At 43.9% G+C, this 22,115-nt stretch overlaps 1 protein-coding gene across 1 annotated transcript in view; it reads left to right on the top strand.

The window, feature by feature from the left end:
• AFF3 (ALF transcription elongation factor 3) overlaps nt 1-22,115 on the top strand; it is a 531,321-nt gene that overhangs the window by 398,036 nt on the left and 111,170 nt on the right. Inside the window, 1 exon segment of the mRNA XM_027767542.1 lies at nt 16,799-16,839. Within this exon segment, the coding sequence (XP_027623343.1) occupies nt 16,799-16,839 (41 nt within the window).

The raw sequence follows: 22,115 nt of genomic DNA, 5'->3' as shown, positions 1-22,115 counted from the left end.
CATACTTTAATCTAAAAAAAAAAAAAAAAAAAGGAGAGGTTTTTGCTATAGGGTGCATGTGCTCCCTGGAAAGACAAGAGTGAGACAGAGAGACAGAAAGAGAGAAATCACCCCTCAGGGGGATGGTCACACCACAATCCTTTCTCCTCCATTCTCCTCTTGGGATCTTGGGCATACAAGCACACATGCCCGGCGTCAGTTTAAGCCACCATGTTCAGGACTCGAACTACAGTCAGCTACACGGGAGTCCAGTGACACAGACTTTATGCCAACTGCTGGTTCCTCTTTAATCTAAAATCTTAAATGGGTTATTTTTATCCCACATTAGATAAAATATAGCCTCCATAACCTCCATAGCATGGCCATTCTACCCTGTATATTCTGAGTGAATCTACTGTATCTCATCATAACTTTAGTAATGTATGAATATTTTTTTTTTAAGGTTTTTGCCATAGGGTACATTTCCTCACTGGAGACAGACAGAGAGAGAGGGGAAGTGAGAAATCACCCCCAGTGGGGATGGCCCACAATCCCTTCTCTTCCATTCTCCTCCTGGGATTTTGGGCATGCACACATATGTGCCTGGCATGGTTTCTAAGCTGCTGGGTCCAGGAGTCAAACTATGGTCAGTGATGTGGGAGTCCAGCACCGTAACCACCATGCCACCTGGGGGCCCCTAAATGTTTACTTTTTTAAATATTGGGTCATCGGAAAAATCAGGCACATATTTTTCTATGTTTTTCTATAAAAATGCATCGTGACTTTTTGGACAATCTGATATCTATCTGTACCAGTTAAACTAGAAGTTTCCTGAAGACAGAAGCTGTGTCTTGCACCACAGATGTATTGAATATTTATCAAATGGATGCATCAGTAAATGCTTCAGGCTGTATTGAATTGAGAGTATTTCCTGCTATCTCTTGTCTAGTATTAAAGATGACTTCTCTGTTCTCTTTAATAGAGAACTATGATCTTTCAAATTAGTCCTACCTAAACATCGCAGGTATTGACAGACATGACAATATTAAACTCAAGATATAAGCTGGCTATAGATTAATATATAAATAACCTACCTATTAGAGAAAAAGACATCTATACAGTCCCACAGAAATATCTATAGCTACTTTTTAAACATGTTTATATCAAGCCATACCGAGGTTACAAGTTTTCATAAGTTATCTCAAACAGAAGCCTGCAAAACCAAGAGAATGAGTTGCTCCACAGCCTTCCCTTTCAAGGATAACAAAATTTTGACTAGCCTTAAGAACTGGAGTTATAACAGGATTTTCCTAGAAAATTTGCAGATATAATAGAAATGGAAGTGTAGTCTCATACCTGCTCCTGTAGTTTTTATACTTGAAGAGGTTCAAACTGGAAATAGCACAAAAAACTGGAGAATCGATTTTCTTGTTTATCTGGAGAAGTGAAGGCTATGTGAACGAGCAGCAATTTGCTTTAGCTCCTTTCTGCAACTCTTGGTTTTAACAACTCCAGAGGCCAATCTTTCCATGGAAGTATATAAAAGAATTAGAAGACTTAAAATAAAACTATTTCTAAAAGCACTAAGTACTAAAGTAATCTTCTAATTGATTCGGAAGAAAGAATATGTTGCATGACTTTTCAAGTGGTTAAAAGATGTGTTCAGGGGCCCAGCAGGGTATAATGGTTACATCACTGGACTCCCACTTAGTTGATCACGGTTTGAGTTCTGGACACAGTGACTTAAAATGCACACTGGGTGCATGTGCATGCATGCCCAAAATCCCGAGAGGAGACTGGAGGAGAAGGGATTGTGGCATGACCATCCTCCCTGGGAGGTGATTTCTCACTTTCTGTCTGTCTCTCTCTGTCTTTCTGGCGAGCACATGCACCCTATAGCAAAAATCTCTCTAACAAAAGAAAATAAAAAAAGATGTGCTCTGCCTTCAAGTCAAGAAAGCATGGGAGTTTGGACACAAGCAAATACGTAGTTGTAATTATTATAGCTAAGACATGAGGAAAGGGACACATGATTAGGACTTCCAGCAAGGAGTGGCTGAGATAGTGTCAGTGCAGGCAGTGTTTCATAGATGACAAATACATAGCCCAGGGAAAGGAAGGAAACAGGGATCCAAATTGAACCACTACAAGCATGCCTGCAGCTTCCAGTAATTACATTATCCACACACATTGGGCAGTCCTTTCATTTTAATTACATAACTGCATTTTTCTCTTTGCACAAACACGGTTTATCCACTTAAACTGACTCTTTTAATTTTACAGGCAGCAATCACTGGATATAATCTGTAGAGGGAAATTTCCCCGTTGGCATAATTTACTTCTTACCCAATGAAGAAAAGTTACCTTTTAATCCCCAATCAATATTTGGAGAGCACACAATTAATTTAATAGATATCTAGGTCATTAACATAAATCTGCAAATTAAAGAGCCAATTATTTTCTTATTTATAATGCATAGAGTAATAATCATGTCTCCCAGAAAGAATCTAAAGGCTCCACTGCATCAAGATATCAAGATTGTAGGTAAGGTCACACTAAGCATGCAATTGCAGTTCTCACTGCTTTTTGTTTCCTTTGGACTCTTGCAGCATGGTACAAGAACCGTTTTCTTCTCAATTCTCTGCTGTGCTGTGGAGGTCACTGGATGACTCACATCAATTTGGGGTACACTATTAAAAGCAGACTGCCAGTTGGAATGGGAGTTCTTCATTTTTTCCCTTGCTCCTTTTTAATATGACAGTTGCATAACAGAAAGTAGAGCTTTTAAAAAGAACCTCTGAAGCCATTGACAGTGCACGTCAATCAGTGACCAAATGAATTAGCTGAATGATATGCAGAAATGGAATAAAAGCATAGGAGAGTTTTGCAGCCCAACTCCACTTCCCTGGGTGCATTTTTCTTCTCCAGATCAGCTGGGTTGATGCTGAAGTTCTGGGCCTGTGAAAATTTATTACCCACAGAGTCAATCTGCATTCAGGCAGCCAAGTCTGAATAAATAGAGTCATTGTGCTTGTCTGGGATTTGTGGCCAGAGTTCATCCAGTCAGCATGACATTTACATCCCAGGAGATCCGTAACAGCCAACACCCTGGTATGTGCTCTTGAATCCTGCCAAAATTGTGTAGAATTATATAAACAGGAGTTGAAGCAGTAATCAGGACCAGATTTGGGGAGAAAGGCTCCAAAATCCAGTTTCTCCTACATTAAAAATGAACTATGTTGTTGATGTTATTTGCAGTTAAACAAGAGCTAGACAGTTTTTGCCAAGAGTCATTTGAGAATAGCCTTGAATACCTACAAAGCACCAAAGCACCAAACCCTTTGTAAGATGCTGCTGGCTTGTTGGTCTTGACAAATTACACACTAGCAATACTCGTTATGATAATTCAGCCACAGAAATTTTAAGTACATTTTCAATGCCAGGAAATGCCTTGCCCTGAAGGATTATAGAACAAGATAAATATTATATACATTAACTATAATAACAATATAGAAAAAAAGTTTATGTGTTTTTTTTAGTCTTACATTAATGTGAGCTAAACACCCATTTTGTCATACTAATGAATGGCTTTCTTTTTAATGTGGAAACAGAACACTAGCTTTAATTGAAAGCTACTGCCTTTCAGATCTTGGTCCCATCTATATGCGAAGTTATCATATATTCAGACTTTCAGTCACAGTCAGTGAAACTCAAGTTCGGCAGGAGGATTGGTTGGTTAGTTGATTGGTGCATTTCTTTACAGTCCTAGAGCTTCATTTAGTAATTGTGTGTGTGTATTTTTTTCTTTGTGAGAGATTTTTGCTACTGGGTGTATGCACTCACCAGAGAGACAAAGAGATAGAAAGCAAGAAATCATCCCTCAGGGAACGGCCATGCAGCAATCCCTTCTCCTCCATTCTCCTCTCAGGATTTTAGGCATGCACACACATGCACCAACAGGCATGAGTTTTAAGCCTCCAGATCTGAGATTCGAACTACAGTCAACTACATGGGAGTCCAGCAATGTAACCATTACACCACATGCTGATCCCAGTAATTGTGTTTTTTCAAATAAAAGTTTACAGTATCTAGAAGCCAATGCAAAATTCTTTTATGACATCATGCCACTCTTTGTAAATGTTTGAAAAAATAAAAGGATAGCTGGAAATACATGAAAACATAATCACTTTTTAAATGTTTATTTTACTGTAATTTCCAAAATCAAGATGGTCAGCCAATTTGAGTGTCACTGAGGACAGATATACAAAGGCCCACAACCCTGTGTTCTGAAATAGTTTCTCAGCCCTCCTAGAGGGACCCACCTGAGACTTATGTAGGTTTAGTTGTATCTAACCGGCCTAGGTCATGAGATGTGTCTAATTCTGGTCTGAGATCCATAATAGAAAATGAGAAAATTATATGAAAATGAAAAGACAATCCATTAAATTTGGGCAAACATACTATTAACACAAAATGGGAAACTGTCATCTTTGTGAAGCTGAAGAATTCACAGGAGGAGCTACATTTTTGAGACTTGGCCAAGTTTTTGTTGGAGGTGGATATCGGTACCGGCAATACAGACTGTCCATTCAGGAGCAGGAGAGGGGCCGTGCATCACTGGTTGATAGGCATGTTCTTCTCCAACCCAGCTGCCAGTGAGACTGGTGGTTGGCAAAGGAAGAGGAGTTCTCCCTCCAGAGGACATTCCTGTTTAACTCAGAGGACTAGCCCTTTGTCCCATGACTTTAATGGTTGTTTCTTCAATAGCTCTTTGGGAAGTGCCATTCAAGAATGGTTGCTCCTGGGAGTGTATGCTATCACTCATACCCAGGCTCTGGTGGTGTATATAGTAAAGGATTTATTCAGGTGTTTGGTCCAGATATGCAGTTGAAAAGTTTCATTTTTGTTTTTGTTTTTCCAAATCTTTGACTAGAACTGGTTATCTCATAAGCACAGCTTTCCTCCTGAGACTGTCTTAGCCTGTTATTTCTACATGGAGAAAAATCAGTTGTGGTAATTCAAGGCCCCTTGGCAGTTTCCAGTTTTATCCTGACAGATCAGCAGCCAGTAGGTTGTGCTGAGTGAAAAAAGACCTTCTTTAAAAACACATCAAACAGCTGCTGGAATGTCAACTAGCAGACCTGATCGTCTCCTTGCTACAAAAGTGAAGGGTTCAGGTTAGCTAGGTTATCTCTCTGGGGAGACCTGATTCAGAAACATGTCTCCAGGTATCTCTTCTGTCAACCTAGACTTTGTTCTTAAGACTCCAAGGCTTTTCAGGGGGGCGATGTGATTATAACACGTATGGCTGAAGTATATGTAAAAGTACTTTCACATGTAAACTGTAAGGCCATGTTTACTTGAGAGGTGAAAATCCTAACACCAAAAGCATGCTCAGAACTGGTTCAACTTTCTCTTCCTTTTTTTTTTTTTTTTAAAGATATTTTTGCTATAGAACTTATGTGCTTGCCAGAGAGATAGAAAGCAAGAAATCACCCCCCGGGGGATGGCCACATCACGATCCCTCCTCCTCTTATCTCCTGTTGAGATTTTGGGCACACACACACACATATGCTGACATGAGTTCCAAGCCTCCTGGTCTGGGTCTTGAACCGTAATCAACCATGTGGGAGTCCAGCATTTTAACCACTATGCCACCTGCTGAGCCCTAAACTTTCTCTTATATAATTGGTTTGCAAAGTATAATTAAGAACATCTTTCCTAACCATAATATAAGTGAAGAGGGGCCAGAATTCAAGCTTGTCCCTCCCACCATTGTATATCTGACACATGCAATAAAGATGAAGTTTGAAATCTGAAGGCTGGGCCAGTCCCAGAGTCTCGTGGTTAAGAGAGCCAGATCCCACATGGCCAATTGCAGTTGGAATCCTATCCTCAGTGGCTTGAAAAACATGCCAGACACATGACCATGTGTGCCCAAAATCCCAACAGGATGTAGAAAGGATTATAATATGGCCATGCCCCCTTTCACAGGGGTCTATCAGTCTGTCTCTCTCTCTCTCTGGCAAGCAAATGTATCCTCCAGCAATTAAAAAGAAAGAAGGAAGGAAGGAAGGAAGGAAGGAAGGAAGGAAGGAAGGAAGGAAGGAAGGAAGGAAAGAAGGAGAAAAGAAAAAAGAAAAGAAAAGAAAAATCTGAAGGTTTTCAGCTAGACGTGACATATTGCAATTTGTGTAACTGTCATCTCCCTCCCCAAACAACCCCCAGATCCTGAGACTAGGTAACAAGAGAGCTAAACCCATAATTAGTAGGAATTGAACTTTGCGAAATACTCCTTAGGAGGACAAAATAGTTAAGTTTAGAACATAACAATACTGCTTGTCCAGTAGGGATTAGGTATGATTAAATAGTCCCTTGATTAGTATCTTTACAGAAGCCAAAAAACACAAGATAAAACATTAAGCAGTTATAAGGGAAGCAGTCTCCTAGAGAGTGCCCTTTTGATCTGTAACAAAATAATAACTCATAGTTCAGCAAAGATTTATCACATCCTTTTCTCTAAAAGGGTAATTGACAACTGAGGAATTATGTCTAAAAACAGAATACTGTCTTGTTCGTTTCTTTTTTTTTTAATGCAGGGGTGCAAGGGTGATTGGGCCCACATTTTTGTCCCACACTTGGGAAGAATTAGAGTCGCAGACACAGTAGGTAGAGCAAAGCAGGGAATTTATTAAAAGAGGAGAGAGGAAAAAGAGAGCTCCCAAGAAGGGAGGGATCCCGGAAATGGCTTGTCCCTGTCTTGTTCATTTCTTATAAAACAAAAACAAAACTAGCCAACAAACAAAAATACAAAGGAATGCTTAGTTTATATTAATAGTTGTATTAACAGAACATGAATAAGCTTTAAAATCTATGTCAAAAAGAAAGCCTTCTTATCTATTTGGTGGTCTCATCCTCTGACATGAAACATGTTTGGAATAAATTCAAATGGAATGAATGAAGCCATCTTTCTTACGGCTTGGGCATCTGGTAACATCTGCTGAGCACTGGTGAGCCCTGTGCTACTGGTTGGATCAGGTACCGAAGGTTGCTTAGTAATGTAACTGGTACCCACTTCCTGTCTTCGAGAAGCCAGTATCCAGCCTCTCCTGGGGTCAGTGTTCAGCTGCCCTGGCAGAAGCAGCTCCGTGCTGGGCAACAGCAGCACCACATCTCTTAACTACGAGTTGCTCCCGGGACCTGGCCTGGGGCTGGGTATCACCAGCTTACCCCCTACCCCACATTGCAGTGAGCACTAATAGCCTCACTGAGCACACTCGTGGGTCTTCCTGCCTCACCTTCCCACTGTAGACAGACCTCCGTCCACCCCACACAGCCCCCTGCCCCATAGCCCTCCTCTGGGAGTCCACTGGACCCTCTGCCCCATGGCATTGCCTTTCTGGAGGTCAGTGTGGCCTGGCTCTAGGGTAGAGTCTGCTCTGGGAGGAGTTTGATGCCATTCACAGCAGACAGGGACAGTCCCTGGGCCACACCTTTCACTGTTTCCCCTGACTCACAGCGACTGACTGTACGTTTTTATTAGGAGAGCCACAGGCCATGGAGCAGCGAGGGCCACAGGCAGATGTCACAGGTTGCTCATAGGTATCTCCAGGGAGTAAAAAATCCTAGAAATGCTCAATAAAAGCAAGTATGCCTCTCAGAAAATGTGGCTTCCCAAATTAGGGCCTTCCCTGACAAGCTGACACGAGACAGGGTCCTCAAATGAGTCAGCTGTTAACAGGACCCAAATCATGAGGCAGTATTATTTAGGCAAATGTCCTTCGGTCTGATGGACCATCAGTATTGTCCACAGGACATAATAGGTGTTCAAGAAATATTTGCTACAGTGTTTATCAAATTTCTCATAGACACAAAGCTAAACAATCCAGCCAGTGGGAAAGAGGAAACGGGAGAAAGGGGAGTCCTGGTTTTTAAAGAAAGTGAAATAGAGAAAGAATATATAGTCGTGGGGTGGTTATATTTCAACACACCTCTTAGATTGGAGGTAGTGGGATATGGTAGAGACTACCTATTCGCATCCTCTCTGTGTGGTCAGTGGTGAGCAAGCTTTTTCTAGTGGAGGGAAGATGAGCCAGGATCTCTGCCTTGCAAGGAATTTGGGGAGCCCAAGCTGAAATTGTCGTGGAAGAAATGGCAAACTGCCAGTTGACTAAATGAATAGAACTACTCAGGGCTGAGCAGTCTTACAGACCAGGAGAGCAGGGAGAGGAAGATCAATGAAAGCTTGAAAAATCAAGGGACACTTACTAAAAAGGATGCCCTAGATCTCAGGCCACAGGCAGAATCTAACTAGAGGAGGGAGCAGTTGGAAAGGGAGCCAGAAATTCACACCAGCTTTGGCTTGACTTGCAGAGACATGGAGAACTGGATGGATTTGTCCTCTGCCGACCCCTTTCAGCGGTTTGCTTGCTTGCTTCTTTTTAATTTATTAATTTCATGTGACAGAGAGGTAAAGGCAAGTACCCTCCACAAGGCCTCATGTCATGATCTCTCCCCACTCCTCTGCAAACCTTCCCAGTCCTCCAGCAGCATGGACACGTGCACTTCCCACGTGCACACGTTGACCTGGGAACTGAACCTGACCTTCAGCATGGATCCAGCATTGTCGAGCATTATACCAATGTGGCTGGGCCTATTTGCCTTCCTTACTGATAAGTTCCCAGCCTCTAACATTCTGCCTTCCCATGTGATCTTATGTAATATGAGTTTTATAATCAGCAAGTAATCATTGCACAGAATAGTCTTTATTAGCACAGCCATGCAGCCTACTGTGCCCAGACAAACCAGGTTTTCTCTCATCTCTGGCTCCTGTAGAGTGAGCATCTCCCTTCATTCTTTCAAAAATGTTCTATTTGGGTGATAAATTACATTGTCATCCCTGATTCTGGTTGACCCCGTAGATAACAGGATGAGGTCGAAGCCCACTGAACAGCATCTCTGGAAATCCACAGAAGCTGCACACTCAGGACTACCAAAGACGGTGGAAAGGAGCTAGGAGTTTTCCTTTGGCTGGCAACTCTTACCAATGTGTTATAAATAAGTAAATAAATAACCACTAACTAGAAGCACTAGACATAAAATGGTTAGAGACCCTCAACTAGGACTGAAAAGAAAAACAATGGCATAAAAGTTAAGATAATGAAACATAAAATGTGTTAATAGATATATACGAAAACTACGCAGTAAAGTAAACTAATAAATACAAGTCTCAAACACAGCAAGAAAAAAATTAACTTACCAGGCAGAACGTCCATAAAGACATGGAATTGTATCCAAATTTCACAGTGTGCTTCGGTAACAGCAAAACACAAATGGGCCTAGATTAGCTCAGGTTAGCTGTGCTCACATTAACTGGTGATATGAATACAGCAATCTAGCATATTTGAAACAAAATTATTAAAGACACTGATTTAGAGATACCTCCTTTCTTGTCATTTGAATAAGCCCATTACTGTTAATTGCAAAAACTGGACTGAAAAAAAAAAAAGCATTGAAAAATGAAAAAAATGAAATGTCTTCCAATCAACTGAATCCTAAATCTTCTCTTACAATAATAGCAAAATGTAGAGCCAGAAATCGCAAACCATCCTTTTCATGACTATTATTGAAATGTTCACTTAATTGGCATTGAACGGCTTCTGTCTCATACCCAACTCTCTGCTCAGCATCTCCACTTGAACATCGTGTACACAAGTTGAACTTCACACCCCCCAGGCTAAACCCTCCCTTTGTCCCCTGCTCCTGCAGCACCATGTCAACCAATGGGGCTCAATCCATAGCAGGTGCCCAAGCCAGAAACCTAGGTCTCGTTCCCATTGCCTCCCTCGCCCCTGCCACATCCAGTTTCTTGCCAGTTTCCCCAAGCAGACTTTGCAAAGAGTAATCAATACTCTCCATCTCCATAGCCACCAAGTACTTCTCCTGCCTAGATCACTCCATCCGCCTCAAACTTTGTCTCCTCCTCCTCAGATCCACTCACCACACAGAAGTCCTAGTGATATCTGAAAAATAAAAGCCATATTGCCTCAGGCCTTGCTTTTTTTTTTTTAAAGGTTTTTGCTACAGGGCTTATGCATCAGAGACAGAGAGACAGTGAAATGGAAAATGAGAAGTCACACCCCCCCCCCGAGGGGATAGTCATGCTTCAGTTCCTTCTCCATTCTCCTCCTGGGATTTTGGGCACACACACACACACACACACACACACACACACACGCCCAGTGTGATTTCCAACCCACTGGGTCTGGGACTAGAACAGTGGTCAGCCATATGGGAGTCCAGCACCAGAATCACCATGCTACCAACTGACCCACTCTCTGTTCTTTTTTTAAAAAATTGTAGATTCATAGAAAATTGTAAAAAGAATGTACTAGCAGATCCCATGTGTGCTTCATCAAACTTCCCTCAACATAAACCCTTCAATGACATCCTTATCAGTAATACCCACAATCCTCTTGACCTCCTGAGCCCTTGGAACTAGTCACATCTTCCCATGCCATCGTCCTCACTGTTCACGAAGCTGTACCGCAGTGACCTCTTGCAGGATCTAGGCCTATTCCTGGCCTTTGCTCCCAAATGGTTTTCTCTGCCAAGAGCCCTTCCTGCCCACCCTCATTTCTCTGATCCCGTAACTCTTTTCCCTGTCACATATCAGTTTTGCTATTCCTTACATGATAAGCCTTCCTCGACCACTTACTCCCAGCGAGGTCTCCTTCATTATTCTATTGCTCTGTCCTCGTCAGCCATGCCCCTGGTAACCTAGAATGGATCTTTTGTTTGTGTGTACACATATCTGCCCCATTTTCGGACTCTGCGCACAGTAGGGCAAGGACTTTGCCTGTTTTGATCATCACCCAGGCTGAACCCAGTGCCTACACATAGTAGGTGCTTCAGACTGAATTACACACCTGTCTAGCTGTTCGTTCCGTTTCTTTCAAGTAAGGAACTGAACCATTCTGGGATGTCTCTGGATTTCAGCCTCTTCCCTTTGTTTTCCTCTGCACTCCGATATCCATGAACTTTTTCCCTGTTCGACCCAATTACAATAATGGCATTTAATTTTCTCTTTGGTATCTCTTCAATAACAGATTGTGACTCGTAATTCATTTAGTATACATTGAAACCAGAATAGCTACTATTATGTTCCCGAGCACCAGCTTACTATAATAAAGACAGAAAAGATGTCATCTCTTGTGGGGAACCTAAAAATGACTATTTCTGGCAGAAACTTGTCTTGTCTCAAAGACCGAAGCCTCAGTGTCATTCATGAATGAGTAATGAACTCAGGGGAGATCAATGGATCATTCTCTTAACCCTCTCGACCTATTTTGCTGAGAACCGAATAAAAAGAAAGTTGCAGAGGAGATGATGAGAGATTTAAGAAGAGAAAAATACGGTTGCTGTGGCATACAACTCGTGAAGGAGTGAAATTGAGCAATCGATCTAGTTTACTATGAGCAGTTTTTCAGGCTTCGATCATGAGCCACCTAAGTAATTTTTTTCTTTGCTATTTAATTCCAGTGTGTATTTTTTTATTATTTTCCAACAGTAAAATAAATTAGCGTGCAAATGCCAAAGGTTATTTTGTTGAGTTGGTTTTTTTGTTTGTTTTTTGCCTTTTTGTTTGTTTTTTTAGGAGAGGAGACAGTAAGGAAATTTCGGTGGTCTGTGCTTTGGTATATTACATCCAATTTTAATCTAAGGCCATGAGCTTCTTTTTTTTTTTTTCCCCAGGAATTTTTTTTTTTTTTTTGAGAGGTTTTTGCTATAGGGCATGTGCACTGGCCAGAAAGACAGAGAGAGACAGAAAGTGGAAAATCACCCCCCCTCCAAGGGTAGATAGCCACGCCACAAATCCCTTCTCCTCCATTCTCCTCTGAGGATCTTGGGCGTGCACGCGCACCAGGCGTTAAGTTTAAGCCACTGGTCTGGGACTCGAACCACAGTCAACTACATGGGAGTCCAGCGACATAGCCATTACGCCAACTGCTGGTCCCTCTAGGAATTATTTAAAACATTTAACATATTCTCTTCTTTCCTGATGAATGTTGTGTTATCTTATGTAAGATCTTAATGATGAAGAATAATGACAAATTAAATGGCACAATCAAAATTAGGCATTAGAGCCAAGAGTAGTGTGGCGGTTAAGGCACTAGACTCCCATGTGGTCAACCATGGCTCTAATCCCGGATGTGGCAGCTTGCTTTCTGACCCCCCCCCATCTCTCTCTGATGAATTAAAACAATAATAAATAAATATTTTTTTTAAAATCAGTCATTAAATTTAGTTTGGGGACCAGCAGTTGGTGTAATGGCTACGTCACTGGACTCCCATGTAGCCAACCGTGGTTCAAGTCCCGGACCCAGTGGCTTAAACTCACACTGGGCATGTATGCGTGCATGCCCAAGATCCTGAGAGAATGGAGGATAAGGGATCACAGCGTGGCCAGCCCCCCTGGGGGTGATTTCTCACTTTCTGTCTTTCTGTCTCTGTCTGTTTGGCGGGCATACGCACCCTATAGCAAAAACCTCACCCAAAAAAAGCATTAGTTTGTAGCCCGTCAATGTACCAGGACAGGGAGCATGTGAAAACATACTTCATGTTGACAAGTTAGAAGGGTGAGGAATGAAAGGCAGTGCTTTGTGACTCAGAGGGCAGGGGAACGCAGTTTCTAAGCCCAGAAGGACCTTTTGGGCCCAGCACCACATCCTAGGGGTGAAGGGAAACAGCCTTGCTTGCCAGGCTTCTGGGAGCAGACTCTGCCACACCAGTCCTGTGGAGTTGTTAACGGGGCCCCCGCCTGGGCGTTCCAATTCCGAGGTGCCCCTGCGGTAGTCACACAGTGGAGCTGCTCCGGTTTGTTTGCTTGTTTGTTTTGCTTTTGCTTTTTAAATGATTTTCTTACGGCTATTCATCCACAAGCACTGTTTCCCTATCATGAAAGTCAGCGGGAAATATTTGGAGGCAGGAGAGAAAAGAGTCAATAAGCTTTTAAATATTGACAGCCTTGGTCTCTTTCCATGGCTGGAGGAGACTCAGATGCCATGCTAGAGGTTTCTATTGAACTTTTCATCACATCTTTTCTGATTTCTGTTATTCCAGGGAGAGTCTGGCTCCAAGGCCTCCCGCCGAGACGATGTTAAGTCTACCCTAATAATACATTCCACCTTTCTTTGGGGGAGTTCGGCATACTTCCCGCATATTCAGCCAAACAGAGTCAGGAGTACAGAGTTCAGTTCCTTTCAAGTGTTGCTGCCAAAAGCGAAAGCTGTCATGCTGAGAGAGAAGAGGACCCTTGAGGAGACCAGCCGGCTAACAATGATGGCCACTGTCACCTGCTGGGGTGATTTGTGAGCGGAGCTCCTGGGCTGGCTCCGCAGGAGGCTCAGGGGAAGAAGTGAGGAGAGGGAAGGAAGTACCCATCCTCTGAGGATCTGGCTGGGCTTCGCAGGCTTCTCTCTCTTTCCAGCTGCTCCACTCGCCGCCCTCCCCCCAGATGTCCCTTTCAGGACCTGTAGATGTTGCTTCTTCCCCTCTCACAGTAATTCTGACTCTGGGATGCCAAGGCCACAGGGCTTTCATTCACTGTACTCCAGAAACAAGAAAGGGGCAGTACCTCATTTGATTGTCCACAGAAGCTGAGCATTGACCACCTGGCTCCTTCACCTTCCCATTCAGAGAACAAAGGGTAGTTTAGAAACAACCTCAGCTGGTGAACCAGTCTCCGGGTCCACAGACAAATGGCGAGCCCCACCCCAGCATGGATGACTCCCAACCCCAGATTAGCAGACGTCATGGCTTTTCCTTAATCAATGTTGTGTCCCTTTTAGAGATCATCTAAGCTCTTCCTATTGGTTTCTTTTCAGTCCCGTTTGTTAGGCCCCACAGCTCAGGTTCTATATCTTAGATCTGCTTACCATTCCCACTTTGCTGGAGTGATTCTCTGCAGAAACCGTTGTCTTTTTGTTCTTTGGAAAGAGATTTTTGCTATAAGATGTGTGCACTAGCTGGAAAGACAGAGAGACAGAAAGTGAGAAATCCCCCCCCCCCAGTGTGGGTGGCCATGCCATATTCCATTCTCCTCCATTCTCTCACATCCAGTGTGAGTGTTAAGTTACCAGGTACAGGACTTGAACCATGATCACCTACATGGGAGTCCAGTGACATAACCATTACGCCATCTGTTGGTCCCTGAAACCCTTGGTGTTTTTAAGAGACAGCTCCTCATTGTACCAGGGACCTTCCTGATCTTTGAAGGGCATCCCTGGCCCCAGGTACTAAATGCTAGTAGTAATCCCTTTGTGAATGTAGCAGGCAGAAACACCCCCCTGAATTCCAGACACCCCTGGGGTGCCCCACCTGGGAACCCCTGCTGGAGGTTAGGGTAGGCCCTTACTCCCCCTGAAGCCCAGTTCTACCAGCACCTCCTCTCCTGATCATGTCCTTCCCTGTCTTTCAAATCTGCACAGATTTCAGTAGGAAAGATTCCCCGGCTGGTTCATTCGTCTAACGTTTACCCAGCAGATGTGTGCTGAGCACCTGCTGATAGGTCAGGGCCTTGTTTGAGGAGCTACTGATCCTGCGCCGGGTCAACCCTTCCATCTGCCTCCTCCCAGCCCTGTCCTGCCTTCATCTCTTCACTTTCACGTCACTTTATCAGTGTGTGCAGGTCTTCCTTGCTCCTATTCTGACTTCCTCCCTAGGGACTGGGCTTCTCCAGGACAGTGGTTCCTACTTTTATTTCATTCATTCACGTACTCGTTTATTTTTTTTCTCCAACAGGGTCTAGTTGTGTCAGCTGTGAGTCCTCCTGCCTCAGCCCTCCAGCAGGGACTATGGGCACAGACCACCACTCCTGGCTCTTTTTCAGACAGGGTTTCCCTGTGATACCCAGACCAGCCTAAGCTCACAGTCCTACCTCAGACTCGTAGTGAGCTAGGGCCGCAGGTGCAGTCCGTCCCACTCAGCATTCAGGTCAGACCAGGACCCAGACCAGGCCTCCCGTGTGGTCCTCACCAGTGAAACATCATGTGTGGGCTGCTCATGCCTCCACAGGTGGGCCTGCCTTTGTGTCTGTCTCTCTGGGAGCCCACCACGACCGTCTCCACCTGGTAGGAAGTTAGTAAATGTTAGGTGACTGACTAATCCAAAGACATGGCATGAGCAGGGGTAATTTTATTTCTGCAACAGGGATAAGAGTTCTGATGGGTCATTTTTTCTAATCTGAAGATTCTGTCTGTTGCATCTGCTGTCTCCACGTGATGAGGGGATAGCATGAGAAGTGTTTTGGTGTCCCTGGTAAACAGCAAACTTGACGAGTGTTTCCCACAAAGCAGAAGTAGACCATAGGCACACCTCTTATTTCCTGGCAGCCCCTGAGTAAACGTGACCTCGGGGCCATGCTTTGGTTACCACACAGTTGTGACTTCTGAGATGGAGCACGTGCACCCCTCCTTCCTCAGCTGCACTGAACCCAGTGAGAAAAATAAGAGTACATGAATAAATGAAATAAAAGTAGGAGCCACTGTCCTGGAGAAGCCCAGTTCCTAGGGAGGAAGTCAGAATAGGAGCAGGGAAGAATAGGAAAGGGAGTCCAAAACTGCAATCCTCTGATGGAGAATGAGGTCTTTGTGACTTCTTTTTTCTTTTAGTGTTTTTTTTTGTTTTTGTTTTTGTTTTTATTATTTCATAGTAGATTTTGCTATAGGGCCCGTGCACTCACCAGAAAGACAGAGAGAGACAGAGAGACAGAAAGCGAGAAATCACCCCCCGGGGGGATGGCCACACTGCAATCTCTTCTCCTCCATTCTCCTCTCAGATCTTGGGCACACACATGCACCCCTGGCATGAGTTTAAGCCACTGGGTCCGAGACTCAAACCATGGTCGACTACATGGGAGTTCAACGACATAGCCATTACACTAACTGCTGGTCCCTTTTAGTGTTTTAATTAGGAAAAAATTTTAATGTGCACGCATGTACATGCACACATACACTCTGACTGTAAGTAAAACAAAAGAAACCAAGCCAACTCATTTTCTACACAAATGAAAATGTTGTTCATTTCACATACAAAAATAAGCAGAATAATATAATTACCCCCCAGTGTTCTCATCACCTAATTTCACCATTATCAACCCAAGACCATCTTGTTTCATCCAGAATCCCACCCACTCTCCCCTCCCTTCCAATGTATTTTAAAGTAAATCCCAACATCATTATCATTTTCTCCATAAATATTTCAATATGAATCTCCAAAATTCTTTAAAAAACATTGCCTCAATACCATTTCCATGCTTAAAACAAATCAATAACCCCGTGGTGCCATGAGATTTCTAGTTAGACTTCCATTTTCTAACCATGGAGACTTTTTCGATCCACCTGAAAACCGAGTCAAAAACGACACCTTCGCTGGGAAAGAGGCTGTAAAGGGACCTACGTAGATCTTTTTTTCCCTTATAGGAAAGAAAAATAAAGGAATGGGGGAAATGATTTCAAGGAGTAAAGATAAAGTAGCTCTGCTCTTTGCCCAGTCCCTGGGCTCTGTCCAACCTCCCCCAGAGTGGAGAACTCTGGCTTCTCCATGTGTCTCGCATGGCAGGTGTGCACTGTCAGGCTTCACTGAACGCCTCTGGAATGTTCATTTCAGAACAGCGTGGCAGGGCTCGCTACGATGCCGCTCGTCGCTGAAGATTTGGCCACATGACAAAAATGTGTGTAAAACGGGTTTTGCTAAGTGTTGATTGAGCACATAATTTAAAAGTCAGAATATTAAATAAACATTCTGCCCTTTCTCCCAGCAGGCGGCCCAGAGACCTACTCTCCGCGCTCTGTCTGACAGGTACATTTTGTCATTTTTATGAACTATAAATTGCGTTATGAAACATTGAGCCCTATTTATTGTGGCATATAATTCATAATCGGATTTTGTCCCTAAAGTATCTGTGAACTGGGATGTTAAACATTTTGCATGCTTGGATTTGTCATGCATGTGTGGAGTTTATTACTGCAAAAATCGCCTTGTTGTATTTCATATAAAGTATGAAGAATGCCTTGTTGTGCCGTGAAACAAGAGACAAGAAACTAAAAGGAAAAGGCCTGAATAACGCCGTAAATTCTGAACTTTGGAATTGGTTGAGAGCAAAGCTCATTTTTCAGCAATAAGTACTTCATTTATTTCGAGGTGCTTTCTTCCGACTCTCTCCATATCATTTCACCAGGCGCTATCTATCTTTTGATGAGATTCTCTCCTGAAATACTTAATGCGTGTAATTCAACAACTCACGATCCTGCGTGCCTGACTTCTTATTCTTTGCGTTGCTGTCTTTCTCCGGGCTGTGTTATTGAGTGAGAAATATCCACCTCATCAAGAAACACACTCAAGGGCTGGCCCCATAGCCTCGTGGTTCAGGGAGCTGGATCCCGCATGGCCCACCACAGTTCAAATCCAACACTGGTGGCTTGGAAAATCCCTCGGGCACCGCATGTATGCGTGTCCAAAATCCCAATGGGATGGAGAAGTGGAGGAGACAGGATTGCAGCATGACCACACCTCATTGTTGGGGAGTGCCTTTTCCCTTTTCTCTGACTCTGGCTAGGGCACATACCCTCTGGCAATTAAAGAGAGAAAAGAAACAAAACACACTCTAGCTATGTTTTTCGACCATTTGACCTGAAAGGCTACAGAAGGAGAGTTGAACAGGGCTACATAGTTACTTCAACAGACCAGGCCCTTTGGGATTTGGATTTGGCTTTTTCACTAAGGGTCATGTTTATTTGCCTACACGTGTGTGTCTTTTAAATAACTGTCCAGTATGCCAGCAGATGGTATGGTGCTTAAGGTGCTGGATTCCCACATGGTTAACCATGGTTTGAGTCCCAGTCCCGGTGGTTTGAAATGCAGGCTGTGTGCATGTGCATTTGTACCCACCCAAAATCCCAGGAAGAGAAAGGAGGAAAAGGGATTGTGGCCTGGCCATTCCCTCTGCGGAGTGATTTCTCACTTCCCCTCTCGCTGTCTCCCCCTCTCTCTCTCTGGAGAGAGTATGCGCCCTATGGCAAAAATCTTATTAAAAAAAAAAAAAAAAAGGTCCAGAAGTGAAAGTGAAGCCTCCATGTGTCACCACAAGGGAGGTGTACACAGTTAGAAACAGCAGGAGAGGTCCCCCTTGGCTGGCTGACAGGCACCTCGGCATTGTCTGGCTACCCTTCACCCCTCCCCTTCCTTCCTTTCTTCTGGAATGAGCAATAATTGACCGTGTAAACCAGCTCCGTTCGCTGCTTCTCCAAGGAAAAACCTGTCACTTAGGCGAGTTATATGGAGCGCACGTGAAAAGCATTTTCTCTGTGGCAGCAGGCTGCGCCTGAGTATTTTTATTTCAGTTGAAAAGCCTTCCCCATGACAACCGCACAAGCCTGCCTGCTCTAGGAGTAGCCGGCACGTGACCTTCTGGAATTGCTTCTGGGATTTTCACAAAAGCTGATAACTGCACTGCTTCTGAATCTTTGGGGAGAAGGAGGAGAGCCTGGATCAAAACACATTTAAAATCTGACACAATAATTCCTTTCCTTTAGGTATTTCTTTTTTCCCTTTGACTTCCCTTATTAAGTAAGTGATTCCGTCAACAAAAGTTATTGAGAAGCAAGGGAAAGCCCGAATTTATAATACCTTATCAGTGCCCGTGAATACAAGGTTTCTTTCTGGGGTAATGGAAATGTCAAATTAGACTCTGGTAATGGTTTCACACCTCTGTACATACACTGGAAGTGGGTGAGCTTTATGGTACGTAAAGTAGATGTCAATAAAGCTACATAAATAAATGCAAAATGTCATTATGACCTTTGGGAAAATGAACCGAGAACTATTTTAGGAAAATATAGGCCCCTCTGCAAACATGGTTGCACACCCAGAGACAGTTCATCAGAAACCAGGACTGATACATTCAAAGGATTTTTCCCAGAAGATACACAATTTGGCCCTGGCTAAAAAAGGCGCGTGGATTTGAACGATGAGCAGTGCGTTCCTGATATTCTTACTAAAACCCTCGTCTATCCACTGCCTACCTAGAAGCCAGTGGTTCCCACTGTTATTCTTTGAAACACCATAGTGAGTGCTGTAGAGACAGACCCCAACTAAGCGTGAGTCTGGGTCTTCGAATGTCATAGGGCCTTTCGCGTGTTCAGTCTGAGATTCTGATCAAAACCGGGGAGCCTGGCTGATTTCAGAGACGAGTTGACTTGGTTCTTCCAGGCCCATAGTTGCCTTCTCGGCGCTTTTCCTATTTTCGTTGTCTACTAATTTAGGTCCATAGGGATAATTTCCTTAAATGATAAACTTTCTGAATTGCAATTCTTCTTCAAAATAAGAACTAAAAACACCTACTGGATTCCTTGGATTCAGAATTTCTAGTTTTACATATTAGAAAATACTGACTTACCAAGTGACAGATACCTTTTTTTTTCTTTTTTTTCTCTTTTTGGAGAGGTTTTTGCTATAGGGCGCGTGTGCTCACCAGGAAGACAGAGACAGAGAGACAGAAAGTGAGAAATCACCTCCCCCCCGGGGGGGGGGGCATGGCCACACCACAATCCCTTCTCCTTCATTCTCTCGGGATTTTGGGCATGTACACACATGTGCCAGGCCTGAGTTTAAGCCACCAGGTCCAGGACTCGAACTACGATCGACTACATGGGAGTCCAGTGACATAGCCATTATACCAACTGCTGGTCCCCAGATACCAGTTTCTCTTTGGAATAAACCAGCTTTTTTTCCTAGAAAAATGATCAGTTTGATTCAGGGTCATGCCACTATCTGACTTGCCTCGCATTCCATCTGTCAGAAAAACCTCGGGGTGGGGTTGGAATGGAATGAGTAAAAATCCACCTGGGTCCTGATCTTCTCGAGGTGGGGTTCTAACCCCAGCATCTCTGGCTCCCTAGGGCATGGTAGTCATCTTGCACACATTCATTTATACAAACCATTCTGGTTTCGGAAGGTGTGTTTTATTTTCAGCCTCTCACCTCTTTTTATAAAATTCTTTAAAGATTAGGCAGTGTTTTTAGTTTTGTCCTAGGCAGACAGGAAAAAGTGCTTCCTGGGTCTTCCAGTCCTGGAATTGGGCAGGAATGTCTGGGCCGGCCTTGGCCATGCCGCCCCAGCTCCTCCTTGCAGAGTATGTCCACACACTCCCAGGGCTCGTCCTCCTCCAGAGCCTCAGTGTCCTGCACCATTGCTCATCTGCAGACTCCCTTCTTTTTTCAGTGGTTTTTTTGCCTTAGGGCATGTATGCTCACCAGAGAGACAGAAACAGTGAGAGAGAAAGTGGGAAATCATCCCCAGGGGAATAACCATGCCACAATCCCCTCTTCTCCATTCTCCTCCCAGGATTTTGAGCATGCACGCACACACACCCAGAGTGATTTTCAAGCCATTAGGTCTGGTACTCTAACCACAGTCAACCATGTGGTAGTCCAGCAACTTAACTGCTACGCCATCTGCTGGCCCCCTGCAGACCCATTTTACTTCCACTTAGACTTATCTTGAGTACCCTGTAAACAAAAGAGCGTTTCTATTAGAGTAGAATCTTTTTGGTTTGGGTTTTGGTTTTTGCCACAGGGTGTGTGCATTCACTAGAAAGAGAGAGAGAGAAAGTGAGAAATCACCCCCGGTGAGGGGGGGACATGCCGCAGTCCCTTCTCCTCCACTCTCTTCTCAGGATTTTGGGTACACAGGCACACAACTCAGGGTGATTCTCATGCCACTGGGTCCAGGACCCAAACCACGGTTGGCCATGCAGGAGTCCAGCACCTTATCTACCACACCACCTGCTGGCCCTGAAGGGTAGTCATTCTGTTTCAACATGTGCATCTTGATGAAACAGGATTTTGTTGACTTGAGAGTGGCAGGAGGATGTAAATTCACATTGTACGAAGCTAGCAGCTCTGTGCTTTCCTGTCAGGAAGCCTGCCTTTAGAGTTCTGAGACCCGACCTGATGTAGCCAATTAGAAGGAAAAAGAAGGGGTACATCTCCCTTTCTTCCTTCAAGGGCAGAGAAGCCTCTCATTCCTCTGAGGTGTTAGAGGTCAGAAAATGTCCAGGAGTCTTCTGAAGGTCTATGTTGTCTGCCTTTGCATTTCTCCAGAGCTGTCTCTTTTCTTGTCAAAATATTGGACAGCACTTTTATTTTTGTCCTAAGAGGGGAAAGGTCACTTTTTTCAGACTACATGCTAACAGTGCTGGTGAGATGCTTCAAAGTTCAAGGTGTCGTCCGTAACCAGTGCAAACTCCGGATCAATGAAAAGTGCAGTATTCCCATTACCTCAATTTTTAAAACCGTCTATGACCACCCACCCCCACCCCAGGAAACCTTTTGCCTTATTCAGTTTTACCTAAGCAATGGGGTTAATTTACGGTTCAGCTAAAACAGCAGAAGTAGCACACTTCAGGCCACAACCGAATTATGATGGCAAGGCAAGGTGGGCTTCAGGTTCAGCTGACTAACTTGTGCCACCCTCCCTGCAATGACAGGAAGGGTCATATAGAAGGGATGGCACATTTTTTTCTACTCCTGATTATAAAATATTTTATATGTTTATATTTTCATTTTTAAGTATTGATTTTATTTATTTTCTTAATTTGTTATAGGGCACATGTGCTCACCAGAGAGAGATAGGGAGAGAAAGAGAGGGAAAGTGAGAAAGCAAGCTGCCAGATCCAGGACTTGAACCGCAGTCAGCCTATGAGAGTCCAGCTCCTTAACCACACCACCTGCAGTCCCCTTATCTGTTTATTTTACACCATTGTGCATCAGCTAGTCTACCAGAGGCCCACCAATGCCCCAAAATAATGACAAAAGCAAGCAACCAGGGCAGGAAGAGGTGGCAGAATTCTTGAGAAAGTAAAGAAGCCAGTTCTAAGAACCCCTCAGCTTGCCTCACACTGCTCTCCTTCCTACTTATGCTGGCGATAATGTACCCCGCAAGTGCTTTTTCTGCTTGTGAGTCTTTATACTCGATGACAATAAAAGAGGCAGGGAAGAAAAGGGATGGAGGAGTCTGAGGTTCCTTTGCAAAGGTGTGTCTTTGGTATGGAGGCTCCACCACAAGCGCAGCCGCGC

The sequence above is a fragment of the Tupaia chinensis genome, unplaced genomic scaffold (assembly GCF_000334495.1).
Source record: "Tupaia chinensis unplaced genomic scaffold, TupChi_1.0 Scaffold144276_1, whole genome shotgun sequence".
NCBI classification, from domain to species: Eukaryota; Metazoa; Chordata; class Mammalia; order Scandentia; family Tupaiidae; genus Tupaia; species Tupaia belangeri.
Note: the sequence above shows the minus strand (reverse complement) of the source record. Positions and strands in the feature narration are given on the sequence as shown.